The 18,344-nt window shown below is 38.3% G+C and overlaps 1 protein-coding gene across 1 annotated transcript; it reads left to right on the forward strand.

Annotated features, from left to right (window-relative positions):
- The first annotated feature begins 1,271 nt into the window (after positions 1 to 1,271).
- Positions 1,272 to 15,548, forward strand: LOC139687222 (uncharacterized). Its single transcript, XM_071584344.1, has 10 exons — positions 1,272 to 1,609; positions 1,979 to 2,059; positions 2,141 to 2,209; positions 2,292 to 2,357; positions 2,631 to 2,730; positions 4,523 to 4,650; positions 4,866 to 5,040; positions 11,653 to 11,731; positions 14,943 to 15,039; positions 15,147 to 15,548. The coding sequence occupies exons 1-10, from the start codon at positions 1,421 to 1,423 to the stop codon at positions 15,153 to 15,155; spliced, it is 993 nt and encodes a 330-aa protein (XP_071440445.1). The 5' UTR covers positions 1,272 to 1,420; the 3' UTR covers positions 15,156 to 15,548.
- Positions 15,549 to 18,344: the final 2,796 nt, after the last annotated feature.

Genomic DNA, 18,344 nt, shown 5'->3' on the forward strand with positions numbered 1-18,344 from the left:
TCAATGGCGCCTTCTGCCTCGTCCTCGGGTAAGCTTTTCTTGACCTTCTTTAAGATGTCGGCATTGGAAATTAGTTTTTCATCTTTGGCGCTTATATGTAGCGCACTTGGCAGAGTTCTGGGCTTCCGTTTCCCGGAGGTACTCCTCGTTTCCTTTGATCCCTTGTCTCTTCCAGCGATTTTCCAACAGTTGTCTTCGATCCCTGATGGACCATTTTCCTCCTGCTTCATCTTGGTCTTCCTCTTGTTTTCTTCTCTCGGCGATGTTGAGCGGACTTTGGGTTTGTTTTGGTGACCCGCAGTGGTTTTCAACTGCTGAACGCTAGCATCGCCGCTTTCTTTGGCACCCTGAGTATTTTACGTCCTCGGTACCACCCATTTCTGGGAGGCTATCCTCGATCCGCCACCTAGGGAGGAGCTCGGTAGGGGACCAGGAACCCCCCCCCCGAGTGTGTGTGTGCGCGTGTGTGCGTGTGTGTGTGGGTGTTCGTGCGTGCGTGTGTGTGTGCGTGCTTGTGTGCGCGTGCGTATGCGTGTGGCAGAAAAGGCATATTCACCATCATAAGAAGGTTCACCCACTAAGATAGATAGTAGTAATATAGGTAGTGTTGTCTCTGAATGTAGATTAGTCGTAGAAGCAATGCTAGTATTATTTTAGGGTCTATGCGCCTACTTCGTGTAGTGCTCGTATCGTGTCTGAATACAGGCCTATACATTATTTCTTCTTCACAATATCGATATTAATACCTACACGGGTTTAATCTCTTCAGAAGTGGACTCAAGAATACGATTGCACTTCTCTCTTATGTCGCTAATCCGCTCAGATGTAAATAAAAAACAAAGATATTTTTAATAGTTTTTGCTAAAATAAATATATCAACAACGACCTGGAGCATTAATGTTTTCGGAATTGATTCAAGCAATGATATTTTCATTTAAGTTTCCCATTAAGCTTTAACGCATCTCGAAACCCACTTTATTTTCAACTGCTATATAAAATATAGTTTATGGTTGTGATATGTCGATATGTGGATTTATTACATCTGAGAGGGATTTTCGTAAAATTTTCATATTTAAATTTAGGCTAAATTATTGTGACATAGCGTCAGGAAAATGCCAAACACACAATAACGCCACATTCCCATGTACATCAATGAAAATCTCCTTTTTTTAAATCCAATTCGCTGTATATATGGCAACATCGCGGTATATATTCGACTCTCATAATTAGTTTTGCCGGCTGCCGATAAACACTAGCGCCTGTGGCGCCGAAGCATTTCGGAAATGCATTGTTTAGGTGAAGGAGAATTTGGATATTTCATTTTAATTAGCCCTATCTTGTCGTCGTGATCAAGGAAAGTGCTACAATTATGTGGGTGTGACCGAGTTCGAATGTTAGTCGAGTTTGTTTTGAATTAGCAATGAAGGGAAGCCGCCTAGTGAAACCTAACGGTTCTGTAAATATGTCTGACAACAGTTTAAAATATTTAAACTGTAATAGTGCTTCGTGTGAGAGTACCGTGAAAGAAAAGTGGAATTCAAGTTTGAAATATCCTAAGAAATCAGGTAGACATCCTCGGATATCCGGTCCTAGCCAGAATTCGCCATACGTTAGTAGAAGATTTGTGTTTTTACCTACTCGTGCTTATAACCATGATCGTTATTGTAGGATGCTTACTATCTGAGGATAGGGTGTAATCAATATACTGTATTAATGTAGCCCATGATGTGTAATTTCATAACATGTGTATCCAAACAGGCTATATTGGCGAAGAGAATTTTATTAGCGTATAATGTGTGTAGCCTCTGTAAACAAAGCCACATTAATCCTCAGCGTAAATTGTCTCGACTTCTTGCCACACTCCCCATAAAATTTGCTTGTGCTGTGCCTTTGCAGATTATTGTATCGTTGTCTCTAATGTAAATATTTCCTGAGTGCATTCGTAGATTGACTCATCACTACAAATGTTGATTTTTAGGCGAGGAATTCTCCGCGTCATGAAAGATCTCGCACCGAGGATCCGTCAGTCGCCAATTTTCGGAAAAACAAGCTTCTACCGGTAAGTGCAAGTGATTTAACAGGTTCTTTACCCTCAATATACCATATTTTCTGATTGATGCTCGTTTATTGTGCGTCTTAGGTTTCCAGTAGGCTATCTATGCCAGGAAGAAGCGGTCTTAATTCACCTGTCTATTCTGATGCAGATGCTGTAAGTTTAAACTGATGCTTTGATGAGAGTTGTTGAATACTTGAAAATATTGTGTGTCTAATCATTATTTTTTTTCTTCCAGTGGATTACAGATTGCATTGCAGAAAAACCAGCGACTAAGACAAGTGAAGGGAGGTGGCTTGCTAAGGTAAAATCTTCATTGCATTTAAAGATAGTATTTGATGATATCAATTTTGCCTAGAACATTGTTAAGAACTTTTTATGCTATATCGTGTTGAATAACACTAGGGCGTTAGAGAACTAAGTAATTATGCCATAAACCACTACGACTATGTAAACCGCTGTGATTTGGAAATGTATATAGTTTATCACGTATAAAATTGGTTTCTTGTGAATGCTAACAATTGTGTATTAATTATTTTTTTGAATTTCGTTTGGCCACGATTACAATCAACGTTAGAAAAACAAAGTGCCTTACCTCGGATCTTATCAATTGATAGGAGACAGCCTTTTTGTGCGCTTTTCTGACCAAATTCTGAAGAGCCCTGCGGTGATTGGAGGTAAGCCCCACTTATGTGGAAGGGGGGGTGAACAATTTTTTCCATTTGATTTGTGATAGTGTATTTCATCAATGTTGTTTGTTGGGTAAATGTTGGGTCAATGAGAATATTTCTGAAGCAATGTTGTGTTTTCCTCCAAACTCCTTTGTAGTTGATACAAAGCGTCTTGCCGATCGTAATTATTTGATCATTTGACCATGATAGTTGTTGGTCATATAGCGCTCCACTCAAAGAGGGTAGGTGAGCCTGGAGAGTGGCTTAAGGACATTGAGGGTGTGTTGCATTGTGTGAATCCCACAAATCATTCATCATCGTCAGTATTTCAATCCTAGGATTGGTTTACTGCAACCCTTTGTTCTACTCTATTTAATGTCAATTCCCTCAATCCCTGATACCTTATCTGTTTTACGTCCTTCTTAACTTGTTCTAATAACTTGTCTCTTGGTCTTCCTCGCATAATCTTCCCTTATATTTTCCTTTCTCTTATACTCCTTATAAATTTATTGTCCCTCAATGTGTGTCCAATCCATCTATTTCTTCTTTGCCGTAGAGTTCTCCATATGGTTCTATCCTCTGCTGCTCTTCTATATACTTCCTTGTTCCTTAATTCAGTCTGTCCATTTTATCTCCAGCATTCTCCTCCAGCACCATGTTTCAAAGGCTTCCATTCTTTGCTGGTCCACTTTTCCAATGTTCCAATCTCGGAATCATTGAGCGCAATGCTCCACACGAAAGTCTTTACAAATCACTTCCTTGTTTCCAGCCTTAGGTTCTTTGAACATAGTAATTGCCTCTTCTTCATGAATGAAATATTAATGATGAACATTATTGTGATATAAGTGGAATAAGTTAATTTCATACCTTGGTGCATGGGCGGCGGGTTAGTCAGCTGTGAATTTAAAAGTCATCCTTCAGATTTGAATAATATTTGATGAGCTTTTTTATGATAATGTGTGCCATTGTCTGTATTTTATTGCTGATAGAGGATAACCTGAAGCCAAGCAAACCTGTTTTCAACAATTCCTACTCCCAGCCTGCTAATTTATCCTATTTATATTAATAGTTATCACTAAAAGAAAGGAGAGTGTTTGCCTTATTCTATTATGTATGATATACATTTTTGGATGAGAATATCAATGAGTTACCTAAACTATCCTCTAGTCTAGTATTAAATCAGGGTTGTTGATAAGGGCCATAATCACTAAGTTCTATTTTTTAGTATGAATTTCAGACCTAAACGTTTATGATACTAGGGATTGCATAGTAGTTATGATTATTTCCAGAGAAAAGTTTAACTGCAAACATAAATACTCCCACGGTTACTTGACAATGAGAAAAATACTTTCAGGGAGAGACAATAAATGTTTTCAGGGGACCATTATATGCTTACTTATCAGTGGAATTCTATACTTTCCCTGTTTCCAGATTGGAGGAAGTACAAATAATGGCTGAGCACAAACTTAGATGGACTATTTTCCATATCGGCATGCTAACTAATCTTTTATTCACCTAAGATCCCTCTCGTCCACTCCATCCTCTTTGTAAAAGCATCTTTGCTTGATGAAATTCTTCTTTTATTCCTTCTTCCTGGGCCATCGTAGTCCAAGAAATTTTTTAGAATATTAAATTGTTCCACCTGCTTCAGTTTATACCCTCCTGTTTAATTTTTTAGTCTTAGTAGTGATGTGCTTATCTTTATACAACATATTCATATGCTTGCACTATATTTTAATTTGTCTTGAGTCATTCATTACTTCCTAAATTGTGTGAACCTCTCTTTCCCACAATGTAGCTAATGGAAAGTTCTGCAATGGTCACTGTGTGAGTGGTCAAACGATCAGCGAATTGGATCAGAGATTAAGCACGGAGTTCGCACTCACCAACGTCATGGTTCTAATTGGAACAAATGATTTTCTTCGGGTAGGTTATATATTTATGGAACATAATAATGTCCGTGCATTTTGCTTTCATATAAAACATGATACTAATTCCTGTCTTTTAAATCTGCAATTTGTAAATAGCAAATTGATGATTTTCACTCTCTACCATATATTGATGTATATATAGTATAGTTGCCATTATCTGTTATTTTCATGGGAAAATTGAAAGAATCGATCATTTTATTCAATTTCCAGAGATCATCGTTTCACGAGATGCAAAATGACATGAAGAGTCTGTTGAATTTGTTGGCATATTCTTCTGAGAAAGTGGTTCTCTTGACTGTGCCACCGATTCCACGCCTTGAAAACACCCCTGGCCATTGGGCCTTGTGGGAAAAATATAATGAGTGGTTGAAGACCTTGGACAATGGTGAGTTCCACATAGGCTTGAAGTAATATGGGATCATTCATGTGCCGAAATATTCTGCCCATGTCTAAACAGTCATTTTGCTGATGTTATTGAAGTACAATGGAACCTCTGCTTAACAACCAACTATGGGAAATGGCGTATTGGCCCTTAAACAACTCGCTGTTAGCCACTCATTTGTCATTTATTGTCGCCACCCATTATTGCCAACATTGCATCGTTCTACGTTGAAGATTTCAAAACGCTCGCCATTTGGTCTCTGTTTCACGGATCTGTTACATGGTTCCCTGCAAGTCTATAGGCCTATGGTGTTTCCACAAAAGGTACGCAACCTAAACTGTGAATTGGCATAATTGTTACTTAACTAATGAAATTATGGCTAAATGTAAAATGCTTCTCTGCATTTGCGAGACGAGTTGCCAGCAAGAACCGTGAGATATGGGTTAGGCATAATTTTTAACTCCTGACATTCTTCTTCCTGGCATCAGGAATCATTATTTCGGCACATTATATTCCTTAGATTCTTAGGCCGAGAGATTCATTCAAATTGCATGCAAGGACAAGATTAAACACGACGTAGACATCTGGTACATTCGATCGTGCATGTGGTGGTGAATTTTGTTGCTAGTATATGTATTTAAATATGTGGGATAAAACCCTAATCCCCTCATCCCTTACCCTTTCCTCCTGGTGCTGCACCCCCTGCCACACACCTTTTTGGTGGCTTGCAGGGTATTGATGTAGCTGTAGATGTATTTGAATGTGTGTCATTTGAAATGGGTTTTGCATGTGGTTGCGTTCTGTTTTACGGGTTGAATCCTGACTCTCCCGTCACACGCCCTTGGGTATTGTTGTGTAGGCGTAAATTAGCTGATTTACATTCAAACGCATGCATGCATTAATATTTCCGGGTCTTACACAATTAATATTACATCTATGCTTATAATATATATAGGTGGGTAGAGCGTTGGACTGCTGACCGGAGGGTCCCGGGTTCGATTCCCGGGAAAGGCACTCTGGGCACCTGCAGCTCCACCCAAGCTAAAGTGATTTTTCGGGTACCAGATCTTCCTGGGAAACCATAACTGGCACAGGGAAAGGAACTGGCCCCCCTACCCTGATGTGTGAATTTTCACACGCGATATAGGGCTTAGTACTGGGTGATCTTTACCATCACCTACTAAACCGACCTTCGGGTTGATTACTGTGTTTATGGTTTATATATATATTATATATGTATTTATATATGTATATATATATATATGTATATATATACATATATATATATATATATATATATATATATATATATATATATATATATATATATATATAAATATATAAAAAACACAGATGTAGATTTTTAGAATATAGAGACACAAAGAAAGGACACTCACAATTTGTTATTTTACGTTTCGACAGCACGGCTGTCGTCTTCAGAATCAGATTCTGAAGACGACAGCCGTGCTGTCGAAACGTAAAATAACAAATTGTGAGTGTCCTTTCTTTGTGTCTCTATATTCTAAAAATCTACATCTGTGTTTTTTATATATTTGTGTGTCGCCGAAGAGCGTTCCATTTCGAAGATATTTTATATATATATATATATATATATATATCTCATACATACATATATATATTTACATATATATGTCGCGTATCCTAAAACAACCCGTCAAAAGCCCGGGAAATTGTGTGAATGTATATAGTACTTCGTACGTGTATCCTTACCAAAAATGCCATGATATCTTCTGTGAATTATCATCATTTATGCTAATGAACGGTGACGCGACAACCCCAGCCTCTTGCCCTTGCGGTAATGATAAAATCTCGCCATGTGGACGAGTCGTGAGAAACGTGATGATTTCGACTTTGTGAACCAGTGTTGGAAGTTTACCTTCCCGGGGGCCCTCGCGTGCGTAACTTCCTTAAGTGGTTGACTTTTCAAGGGGCTCGTGTGGCCACGAAGGAGCTCTACCCCTCTTCACTTCCTTGCTCCTTATCTTTGGCATTGTGTCTCTGGGATTAGCGGGCAAAAATGCTTCCCGTATACCTGCTAATGGTCGTGGTGACTTCGCCCGGTTTTTAAAGAATTAGGAGGCTCGCCAGATCACGTTCTCCGGGGTGTTGGGTGACTGGTTTTCCCGTTCTCCCTCTCCCCACCACAAACCCACCCCCGAGAGTTTGAGAGGGCCATTAAGGGTTGGAATGGTTCACTGTTTTGCCGTATGCATACTCGCCCTACGTCCACACCAGCACCCCGTGGTTCAGGCAAGGGGTGTGTGGCAGTGGATGCAAGCACCAGGTGGAAAGGGCAAGACATGAGGGAGATGGAAAGGGTGTGGAAAAGGGAAAAAAATATTCCCTTAAAATCCCAAACTTGTAAGGCCTCATTTAGAATATGCGTGCAGTGGATGGGATTGAAAAATGCCTCATTCGAGAAATGGAGAAAGTTCAGCGCCGGGCAGCTCGTTTCGCTAAACGATAAGCGTCATATAATTACTTCTGGGTTGAATTGGGAATCATTGAAAAATAGACGATTCAATGTTTCGAGGGGTCCGGGGTCGAATCCCAGTCAAGTAGAATGATTTCTGCCTTCTGAAATTGTAGCATTGCCATGCACACTTCGGAGATGACTCCGCCAGAAAGTGGCTGTTGCGGCATCTCCCGCAGTTTCTATGAATTTGTCAAAGATAAAACACCATTGTGTTTAAAGTTGGCTTTAACCTCGTGGACTGTGGCGCTTCGCGCACGGCTACGGACGCCTGTGTCATTGTGTGTACGGTATGTCGTCACAACATCGTGTTCCTTTAAAGCCCCCAAAATATCGGAGTGTTAGAGTAGCTTCGGTAGCTTAACTGGCTAATGCACTCGGCTGAAAAAATTTAATATTTGGTTAAGATCTATACCATTCTCTGCAGTGAGACAGCAATTATCCAACTTAAATGAGATGCTGTGGAATTTAGTTTTATAGAATGAGTTTTGCATTTCAATAATTTCCCTAATTGTTGGCCTTGTTTAAGTTCCACAATTTTTGGAAATAATACTTAATGAATTTCTAAATTATTGCAACATGCCTAAAGCTTGGAAAATAGCCAATCTCACTCCCATATTTATTTACTTATTTATGTACCCTGCAAGCCACTGCTAGGGTGTGTGGCAGGAGGTGAATATAAATCAGACTTATTTTTACTTAAACCTGACCCTACCATGGTCAGTCAATGTCATTGTTATTGTGCATAGTAAAAATGAAATCTTAAACAATGAAATTTGTTCTACACTTAATCTCACTAATTTTATTGACATGATCTGTTCTACCTTAGTACGATGGGGGTAATAGCACAGTTTCAACATTACTGCTAAAGAGACATCCTTCCCATTCATAAACAAGAGCTTCAATCTGTTACTTAACCTTCACTCCATTAGTGATTCCCAGTCTAGCTGCTCTAATATTTTGGATACACTTTTGGATGTTGAAAAAGATGACAGAAAAGATCTGAGTAATTACTGACCAATCTCCCTCATATCCATCTCATACAAAAATAGAGAACATAATTCTTAAGTTCATTCATGAAATATCTGAATTCTCAGTCTGCTATTGTTCCGCTAATACATTAATGACATAGGGTATCTGGTCTCCAGTAAACTAATCCATTTGCTGATGATGCAGTGATGTATAGGGGATTATCCAGTCATGAAGAAAGAGTATCATTAACAAACCACCTGAATGCAATCCAATGGTGGTTTTAGATATGGTAGCTAGAATTAAATTTGAAAAAATGTGTTTCGATAAATTTTTGGAGGAAAAATCCTCATCATCTAATGGCAAAGCCTTGTTGTTGCAGCTATTGATGTCTCTCTCTCTCCAGTGGCGTTCTTTTCAGTTCATTGTAAATTGTTACTCTTATTGTATTTTTCATATCATCTTTAAATTTCTTGGCTTCCTTTGTCCTCCTATTTTCCCCTCCATTTTATTTTCGAGGAAGTTATTATGTCCGAGAATATGTCCAACAAATTTAATTTTCCTTTTCTTCATCTCTTTTATTGATTCCTTACCTCTTTAATTTCACTCAATTCTTTTACGTTGCTTTTCTTGTCCGTCCATCTTGTTCTTGTTATCCTTCTTCAAATCCACATTTCCATTGCTTCCAACTTCCCCAAATAACTGATTGTAGTGCTTCCTACAGCACTGCTTCCCCTGATTTGTTTGTTTTCAAATATCTCCTTTCTTCCTTCTTATCTCTCTTTGGGGGGGACACCTCCACTGCCTGCCTGCTGCAGTGTGTCACTTTCCCTACCTGTGACTTTAGAGGTTGAGACCATGAGTTGTAGGCCTATGAAATGGAAGAATTTCCCTTTCTTACTTTCGGGCTGTACATGACCTGTCTTTTTGACGTAGAGGTCTGTCATATAAATGATTGCCTTTCGTTTTTATTTCCTCATTTTTGGTACAACAAAGAATGATTTATTTGGTGACATCAAACTTTGAATTTGAGTCATCCTCCTGCATGTATATGTATCTGTGCATTTTTTGGGGTTTTTTAGTGAATGTTTTTCCCTTTTTCCTGCCTCTCCCTTACCCCTTCCTTATCCCTTAACCATCCTTACTGCTTGAATCCCCTGCCACATGCCTTTTTGGTCGATTGTAGGGTATTAATTTAAGTGTAGTGGTAAACAAGTTTTAATTTTATCCACTACAGAACTTCTCAAGTATGTTAAATCATCTCTCTACATCTACATAATGCCCTGCAAGGGGTTGTGGTGGGTGGTGTCAAGTCACCAGGCATCCTTGGACAATCACAATCATTACATATGTGGATATATCTAACCCACCCAACCGTAATGCCCCACAAACCGCTTCGAGGGCGTGTGTTGGGCTCAATTTATCAGTCAGGACAAGATTAAATCTGCGTGGGCATCTGGTACATTGTTATGTATATGTTAGTTGCTGGCATATGTAATTGCATATGTGTAAGTTAAAATGTGTCTTGTATGAACATATTCGTCTCTTTGGGTGTGAATTGGTATTTTTTTTGTTTATTTTGTCCGTGGTGGCATTCTGTTTAATGGATGGTGTCCTAATACTCCCCGCCGCTTGCCCTTGTGGCAGCTTGTGGGGTATTTTGTAGATGTACTTGCTTATGAGAATATTAATTAGCAGGGTACATGTAAAATAATGAGGAAACAATTTTATAATCATAGGTCTATTGAAAATGTATGCAGGATATCGACGAAAAATACATTACAACACTAGTTATCCTCTTTACTTCTGAGATCATAATTTTGATTTCTAATTGTAAAAGGATAAACATCCATTCTAATAACTGCATCCCTGATTTTAGGTAAGTGATCTGACTTATCATAGTAAGTCAGGGCCTGCATCCTCTGCCTAAAAGTCCAGCCTGCAAGTTTTGGGATCCTCAGGCCTGTGCCAAATTTACAAATGGGATGCAATAAAAATGTAAATCAACCACCACCACCACCACCGAACTAATACAGGTCTTGCAGAACTGGAAAGGCCATGCATCTTCTGGTCCCCCCACCCCTTACATTATAGGTAAAATGAGGCACCTGGCTGTTGATAGTTGACCGGATGAGAGGAGGGGGAGCATTTAAGTACAACTAACAACAATTTTTGAACAAACACTACATTTAGACCACCTGGGAGCAGATTTGCCTGCAGAACATATGAGATCAGGTTAAAGTGCATATGAGTGAAACTAATTATTCCCTAGACGTAATGAGTGGGAAGAGGAGGGGTCCTAGAGTCTGCTACTTAAAAGTCACATAGTCCTGTCGTCTGTTTTATCGTATTTTATAGTCAATTAGGCGAAATAAAAAGTCTAATATCACAATCCACAATAGAGCCTAAAAATTTTTTTTATGAAAAAACTGAATGAGGAATGTACATATTAGCTGTTTTCTTTGAAGTCATGTCACCAGGACTTGACTTAAGTAGAAATCATGAATATTAGAGTTGAGAATCTTTTGACCAGCACTTTTTACAAATGTATTAATACTATGACTATTGATCCTTAGCCATGCATGGATACAAATTAATGAACTATATTTCAGGCACTGAGGTCATCTTTCTGACTCGGTTTTTAAGTGTGGGAGGCTTCTCCTCTGGTTCGCATAGCTGATAGCTTTTTGATTTATACCCAGTTGTACGCAGTGTACGTTTTCAGAAATTATGCGGCTAGATATTTTGTAATGTTTTCACTGCGAACGAATTTATTTCCATATCTCAATTGTAAACGTTTTACTTGAAAAATGCATGTGTGGTTAGCACAGTATTTAGCAAATTTTTCACAATTTTTCTAGTTTGACCAGGATTCTTTTATTGTTCTTCATTATTTTGGGTATAAAAAATGGTTATTTTCATTTTGCTTGTTAGTCTACTATCCTGCTAATAATAGTGAAGTGCATTTAAAGCAGCTTTTGTGACTCAAATTATATAACATTATGTAACTTATTAATTATTCATAATTTTATTCCTAACATTGGTTTAATAATAAATTATATAAAAAACCTTATCACCCTTTTGTTGCCTTGCAAGGTGTAACTTGAGCTATATGTTTTTCAATGCTGAAATTATGTTTCCTCTTTTTTTAGGAACAACGATCAAGGTTATTGACATAGTACCACTGTTCATGATAAAGACTCGAACGCCAGACCTGAAGGCTTTCGAAAGGTAAGCTGAAGCAATTGGCATGTTCCCTAATTAGGTATGATGCACATGTCTACCTTGCATCCAACCTTGGGATCCTGATCAGCTACAGATTGTTAACTATTCCCTTAACGATGTGTGTGTGTAATTGACTGGTGTAAAAAGAAACCATGAACAGAGTAATCAACCTGAAAGTCAGCTTAGGAGGTGATGTTAGAGCTCTCCAAGTATTAAGCCTGATGGCATGTGAAATTCACACAGAGTACGGGGGGCTAGTTCCCTACTCCCTGTGCTGGTTATGGTTTCCCAGGAAGATCTGGTACCAGAAAAATCACACAGCTTGGGCAGAGCTGATGATTTTCAGATCACACAGCTAAGGCGTGCCCGGGAATCGATACCTAGTCTCTTCCATCAGTAGACTAACTCTCCACTCGTGAACTACCATTCCCTAGGGTGCCTCTTGCACCCTGTGCCTTGTGCTATTTTTCGGGTACTTTTCCTTAAAAATCACAGGTGGCACAGGGACAAGGAATGCCCCCATACCATGATATGTAAATTTTAGGTAATTTTTTTCCTATTTTGTTAATGTGACATGCGTTTGTACTATCAAGGGTACGAGGCACTTCTCCAATGCGTATTGCATTTTTAAAAATGCACTGGCTTGCAATTTATCAGTGGTTCGCAATGCATGTTCGTGACGAAGTTCTACAAGTATTGCAGTCACCCCTATCAATATGCTTACAGGGGTCAATATGTGTAATGTATGTATAGGTTTTTCTCTTTTAATCGTACATTTAATGCTATGCTTCTTGGAGAATTCAGAATGAACTATTAGCATGAGAAGACCAGTATATGAAGCAATCAGACTGTGAGAGCAGAGGCAGTTTTCATTATTGTTTTATGTCCTTGGATGGAGCAGTACTTCTTCTCTCACTGTGAGGGTAAAAAGAAACTTTACACTTCCACACTTAAACTACGGCCACTATTTTATTGTGGAAGTGTAAAGCTTCTTTTCACTCTCATAATGAAGGAATTCCACAAAGTTAAACCTGAAACTGTTATGTTCTTCTCTCACCTTTTACATGGACACGAACATTTTTCATCCAGCAAAACTTTTATTTTGGTAACTTTAAGATCAAAGAAATAGTTGGTGAAACTGGTGAACTCATGATATAATCCTCCAAGATCGCACGGGAATAGAATTTTATTTTTCTAGGCTCTATGAGGGATTTTTAAGGAAAAATCAATCCACAGGATGACACATATTGAGTTCATATAGTGGCTATTGTGCTGACTTTATGCCCCAAAAGCCCAGGTTTGAACCCTATTGGTGGCAGAATTTTTATGAGCTTCCATGATCTGTGCTTGGGTGTGTACGTGGAGTGTACTTCAAGTGAAGAGATGAACATCATCTGTAGGATGAAACATTAAATCATTGGCACCTTGGCATTTTTTGTTAAGAGTAGACTAATGCTGATGTATGGTTGCCGTCCACTCTTCCTTTATTACCTGGAAATCCCACCTCTTCCATATTATCCACCCATCCGAGCAATTATGCAAATTACCTCTGCTATCGCTCATCTCCCATAATAACTTCTATGCCATAAATGGGTAGGACGTAGGTCTGATTAAGCATGATACCTGTGAAGACCATTGTCCTCCCTTCACCCAAGCTGTGATTTTTTTAATGACAGTCCTTCCTGAGAAAATACAGGTCACTCAGAGAATAATGAACTCTGCCCCCTTGTTAATATCCGCTTGATGCATGAGTTTCATATTTGAAATGGGGCGTGGTACAAAATGAGTTTTCCCCTCACCAATCAAACCCTAACCTTTGGGTTTATTGCTTTAGTAGCGAATGGTGCATACATTGATTGAGGATATCCTTATTAGATAATATACAGAAAATTCCTTGCACATACACACATGTATGCTTGCATATATCATGTAATAATTAGTGTGGTTGAATAGAATATTGAAGTTTAATATTTTAGTTAATTTATTTTGTATTTTTTAGTACCCTGTAAGCCACCACTAGGGTGCGTGGTAGGGGGTGAATACACCAGACTAATTTTGACCCGAATATTTTTACCCCTACCGTATACAGACAATGTTAGTCTGATCACTTATCGTTCGTGGAAAAGATAAAATTTTAAATCTATCTGTTCTAAACTTAATCTCTTTTATTTTATTGACATGATCTCTCTTACTGTGGTCTGATGGGGGTAATAATACATTATCATCATCTCAATTGCTAAAGAGACATCCTTCCAAATAATACAAGAGATTCAATCTGTATTTTAACCTTTGTTCAGTGAGTGATTCCCAACCTAGCTGGTCTAATATTTTAGATACGCCACTAAGTTTATCGTAACAACATTTCACAAATCTGACTCCTCTATGCCGATCAAATTCAACAATTTATCCAACTTTGTAAGGATCCTGTATTACATGTGCAGCATATTCTAAATGAGGCCTAACCAGCAAAGGATAAAATTTTGTCTAGACTGTGTAACATATATTGGAAAAGTAATCACTTGAATCTGTTGTTAATGGTGTCCATCTTATTTTGTCCTGGTGTTTAATTTCACCCATATAATTTGGTGCCATAATAATTCCCTACTTGTCTTGAGAAAATTCAAGGGTTTTATACTTTCCTGAAAGTGCTTTTCAGTGTTGCCTGCTCTCTTTGAGAATCAAGAAGCTCACAACCCAATCTTCCTCCAGCACATCATAATTTCTCTCTTCTCATAGCAATTTTTAACCGGACTTTGTGATTTTCTCTGAACCTTTTCAAATTTGTTAAATTACACTATTCCTTCATCCCAGATGCTTGCTGAGTATTTTAAAGGTGAACTAACAGAAGCATAGTGGAAACTCTCTTTTACTTTTTCATTCAAATTTCCCCAACTCATAAAATGATGCCTAGTTTCTTCAAGGCTGGTATTAAATTCTTCTAATCTGTGTGCCCCATGAAGCCCTTAAATCTACAACCTGCCTTGGGGACAGGTGTTTGGTCATTGGAAATATAGGGCACTAGCTGTTCATTAGTTTTGGGCATTATTTTATTTCCTGGCGGAGATATGACTCTTAATGTGACACTGAAATATTTGAGGGGTAAGTGAGACCTCAAATCACTGTGCGCAATTCGTTGAATGTGTGTATTCCTCGCGCTTTGTTGGCACAGTGGCCGCCGATGTTTTCCCCAGGGCTCTTTCCCCTCTCTACTTTGCAGTCACATGGGCTTTGGGGGCAAGAGGAGGGTGGACCTCATCCACTTGAACCGGCTGGGGCTGCTCCGACTCCACGCTGAACTCAAGAAGCAACTCGAGGTGATTTGATAGAGTTTGTCACGTCTCTTTTTATTTTCGTGCACTTGACCATAATCACTTCTGAATCAGTTCCCTTTTCTCATTGCCCTCTCCTCCTCTTGTTTCAGATTGAATGAGGTGACCTCCTCAAATGACCTCTCAAGGAATGATGGGCATCAGGTGCATTTGAATGTTTGGGACCTAATGAAATGTGGAATTTATGGGAAAGACATTTGTTTTGTGCAAGTTGACTTTGTTCAACCATTGAATTATTGTTTTCTCCTTGAGAAATTTTACACATGTTATGTATGTTGTGATATATTGTCCTAATATACACTGTTTATGCTAGAATCTTCTCTTGCACATCCTCTTCCCTTTGAGCAAGTGAATTGTGAATAATCAGTCATGGTTATCTCAATAGTTTCAGCCTCAACTTTGTGGAAGTTCATTTTAATAAATGAAAAAGAAACACTTTGTTCCAATCCACCACTTTATTTCAGGTACGACTAGTTTCGACGCTACGGCGTCATCCTCAGGTACAAAGTTTAAAGTCACAATCATTGTATATATACCCTTTTCAGGAAAGGGTGGGGGAGTTGTGGGAAGAGGGGGCGGGGAGGGGAGTACGGGGGTAGGTACGAAGGAATGTGGGAGAGGGCAGGAAAAACCAGGAAAAGCATTAGTGAGCGGGGGGGATTGGAAGGTGGGTTAAGAAAGGGGAAAATTTCATTGGTCGGTATAATTTGAGTCAATGGCTAATGGGGATAAAGGTACAAGTTAGGAGTCCATGGGACTTCTAACTCGTACCTTTATCCCCATTACGGGTTATCCCCGTAGGTTAGGAGTCCATCGGACTCTTAATCCGTACGGGGGAGTTCATTCCCCCTAACTCCCATGTACTCCTAACCCGTACCTTTATCCACATTAGCCATTGACCCAAATTATACCGACCAATGAAATTTTCCCCTTTCTTAACCCACCTTCCAATCCCCCCCGCTCACTAATGCTTTTCCTGGTTTTTCCTGCCCTCTCCCACATTCCTTCGTACCTAACCCCGTACTCCCCTCCCCGCCCCCTCTTCCCACAACTCCCCCACCCTTTCCTGAAGAGGGTATGTATACAATGATTGTGACTTTAAACTTTGTACCTGAGGATGACGCCGTAGCGTCGAAACTAGTCGTACCTGAAATAAAGTGGTGGATTGGAACAAAGTTTTTCTTTTTCATTTATAATCAGTCATGGTGTTATCGAAACAATATGTAAGGTGGTGTACTATTTTCTGCAGGACACACACACACACGCGATATTATTGGAAAGTTGCCAATTTTAATTTTAGTTTAATTAGTCAGTATTTTACCATTGAGCATACAGATTTTATATATAATTGTTGGATTGCAATTTGTGTAATAGCTAAGGCAAGCAATTGATGTAAAATAATTTACAAATGTGCACTGAGGTTGAATTTGTTTAAAATAATTTTAATTTTAAATTTAACCACGCATTGCATTGAGATTGCTGTAGTTCCTTCCTTGGCATCATGTATTCTATTGGCCTTGATGATCAGAGCAATACACTCAAACTCTTTCTCAAGTGTGGTGAAAGTTACTTCTTTATCAACTGCTAGCATGCATCATTAAAAACCATGAGGCAATACACAATTGCTTTTGCATCTATCTGATAAAAGTATGAGTACTATTCCTACGTACTCAATTTGAAATAGTTTCTGAAATTAAATTAAGCTTAAGGAAACACATTTCACTCCATGATTTTATCGTGGCCGTTTACTTTGTTCTCCTCATGGTCATTTTTTCATATTTAACACCCAGAAGAACTACATGCAATCGATTGTACCCTTAAGGCCTACATTCCAACATACATAAACACATTCTATGCATGTGAATTGAGTGGATGTTTCAACATTTTTTCATCTGAATGTGACAGAAACATAATTTCCTCTAACGGAAACAATAATAGCATTACATCATGTACATAACATTTCATAATGTTGAGGTGACGGTCACAAAACAATATCGACCTTCACAAACTAGTTTTCGTTATAATCAGGATTATAACTGAAGATGAATGGGAGAGTTTTGAATATATGTTTAGAAAGTTAACTCACAACCAAAAGTTTCTGTCAATCATGCACAATATCTATCAACCTCCTGCTGAAATTGAATTGATAATTTATTTTAAATAAGACTTAATTGCAATATGGCTAAGAATGCAGGGTGGCAAGCATTAATGTAAACACATCGGAATAACCAGAGCTGTGGTGGTTTACTGTTAAGAAAAATTACTAATTGCCTCCATAATTATAAACATTAGTATGTTAATGTTAAAAAGGAAATAAATTGGCCAATGTCAACCCACCAAAATGCTCGGACTTATTTTAATCTACACTGAAGAATTAAGAACTTGCTTTGACTGACCACATACTACTCACACACTTCCATCAGCAAAATCCATCCATATTCTGTATTTATTCAACAACATTTGTAATAAATTTTCCTCAATTGACAATTACATGGTACAGAATATTATACATTATGTAATCAACTTGGCTGGGTGGAAAAGTACAGTCACTTAATAATTATTAGCCAAAGAAGATAAAATTACTCCTCTTCCCACAATTATGTAGCCAATATAAAATTCAAAATTATTCAGAATTGATGTGGTCATTTACACTGTGGAAGCATTTTTCATTTCAAGTACTGTAACAATTTCTTTTTAAAAATAGAGAGCGATTTTTCAACTTATTGGAAGTTTTTGTACACATTGATGCACTGAGAACAAGGTCTCTTGGGCATCATTCTAGCAGATACTACACACGGATGATTTCTTGTCCTAGTCTTGTGGGTGCATGTGCCATTATTTGATGGGGATAGAGCCATATTCTTTTTTACAAAAATTACTGCATTATAAATGAACACACAAGGGGAGTATAAATATGGCAAGGCAAGAGTGGGCTCTGTAGGTTTTATTGCACAAGGACCTGAGCAATTATGTTTTAATAATAAATATCTTAGTTAACTTAGATGAGGACCCACTTCCCCAGATTATGATATTATATGATACATGAAAATGAAATAGACCATAGTAGAGTGTTTTTAAAATAGCTGTGCTAAGAGTATACTTCAGAACTGAAAGAAGACAGTTCTTAGAATTTAATTTTTTATTGAAATGTGTGATGTGGTGGTCCTATTTCAGGTATTTTTCAAAATGTATTCCCAAAAATTTATAGTTAATAATAACTTAATAGTTACTTGTCATAGGATGAGAAGTACTTTTAGCAAAATGACAGGTTTTTGCAGAGAATATCATAG

The sequence above is a fragment of the Hetaerina americana genome, unplaced genomic scaffold (genome assembly GCF_022747635.1).
Source record: "Hetaerina americana unplaced genomic scaffold, ioHetAmer1.1.p SCAF_18, whole genome shotgun sequence".
Lineage (NCBI taxonomy): Eukaryota > Metazoa > Arthropoda > Insecta > Odonata > Calopterygidae > Hetaerina > Hetaerina americana.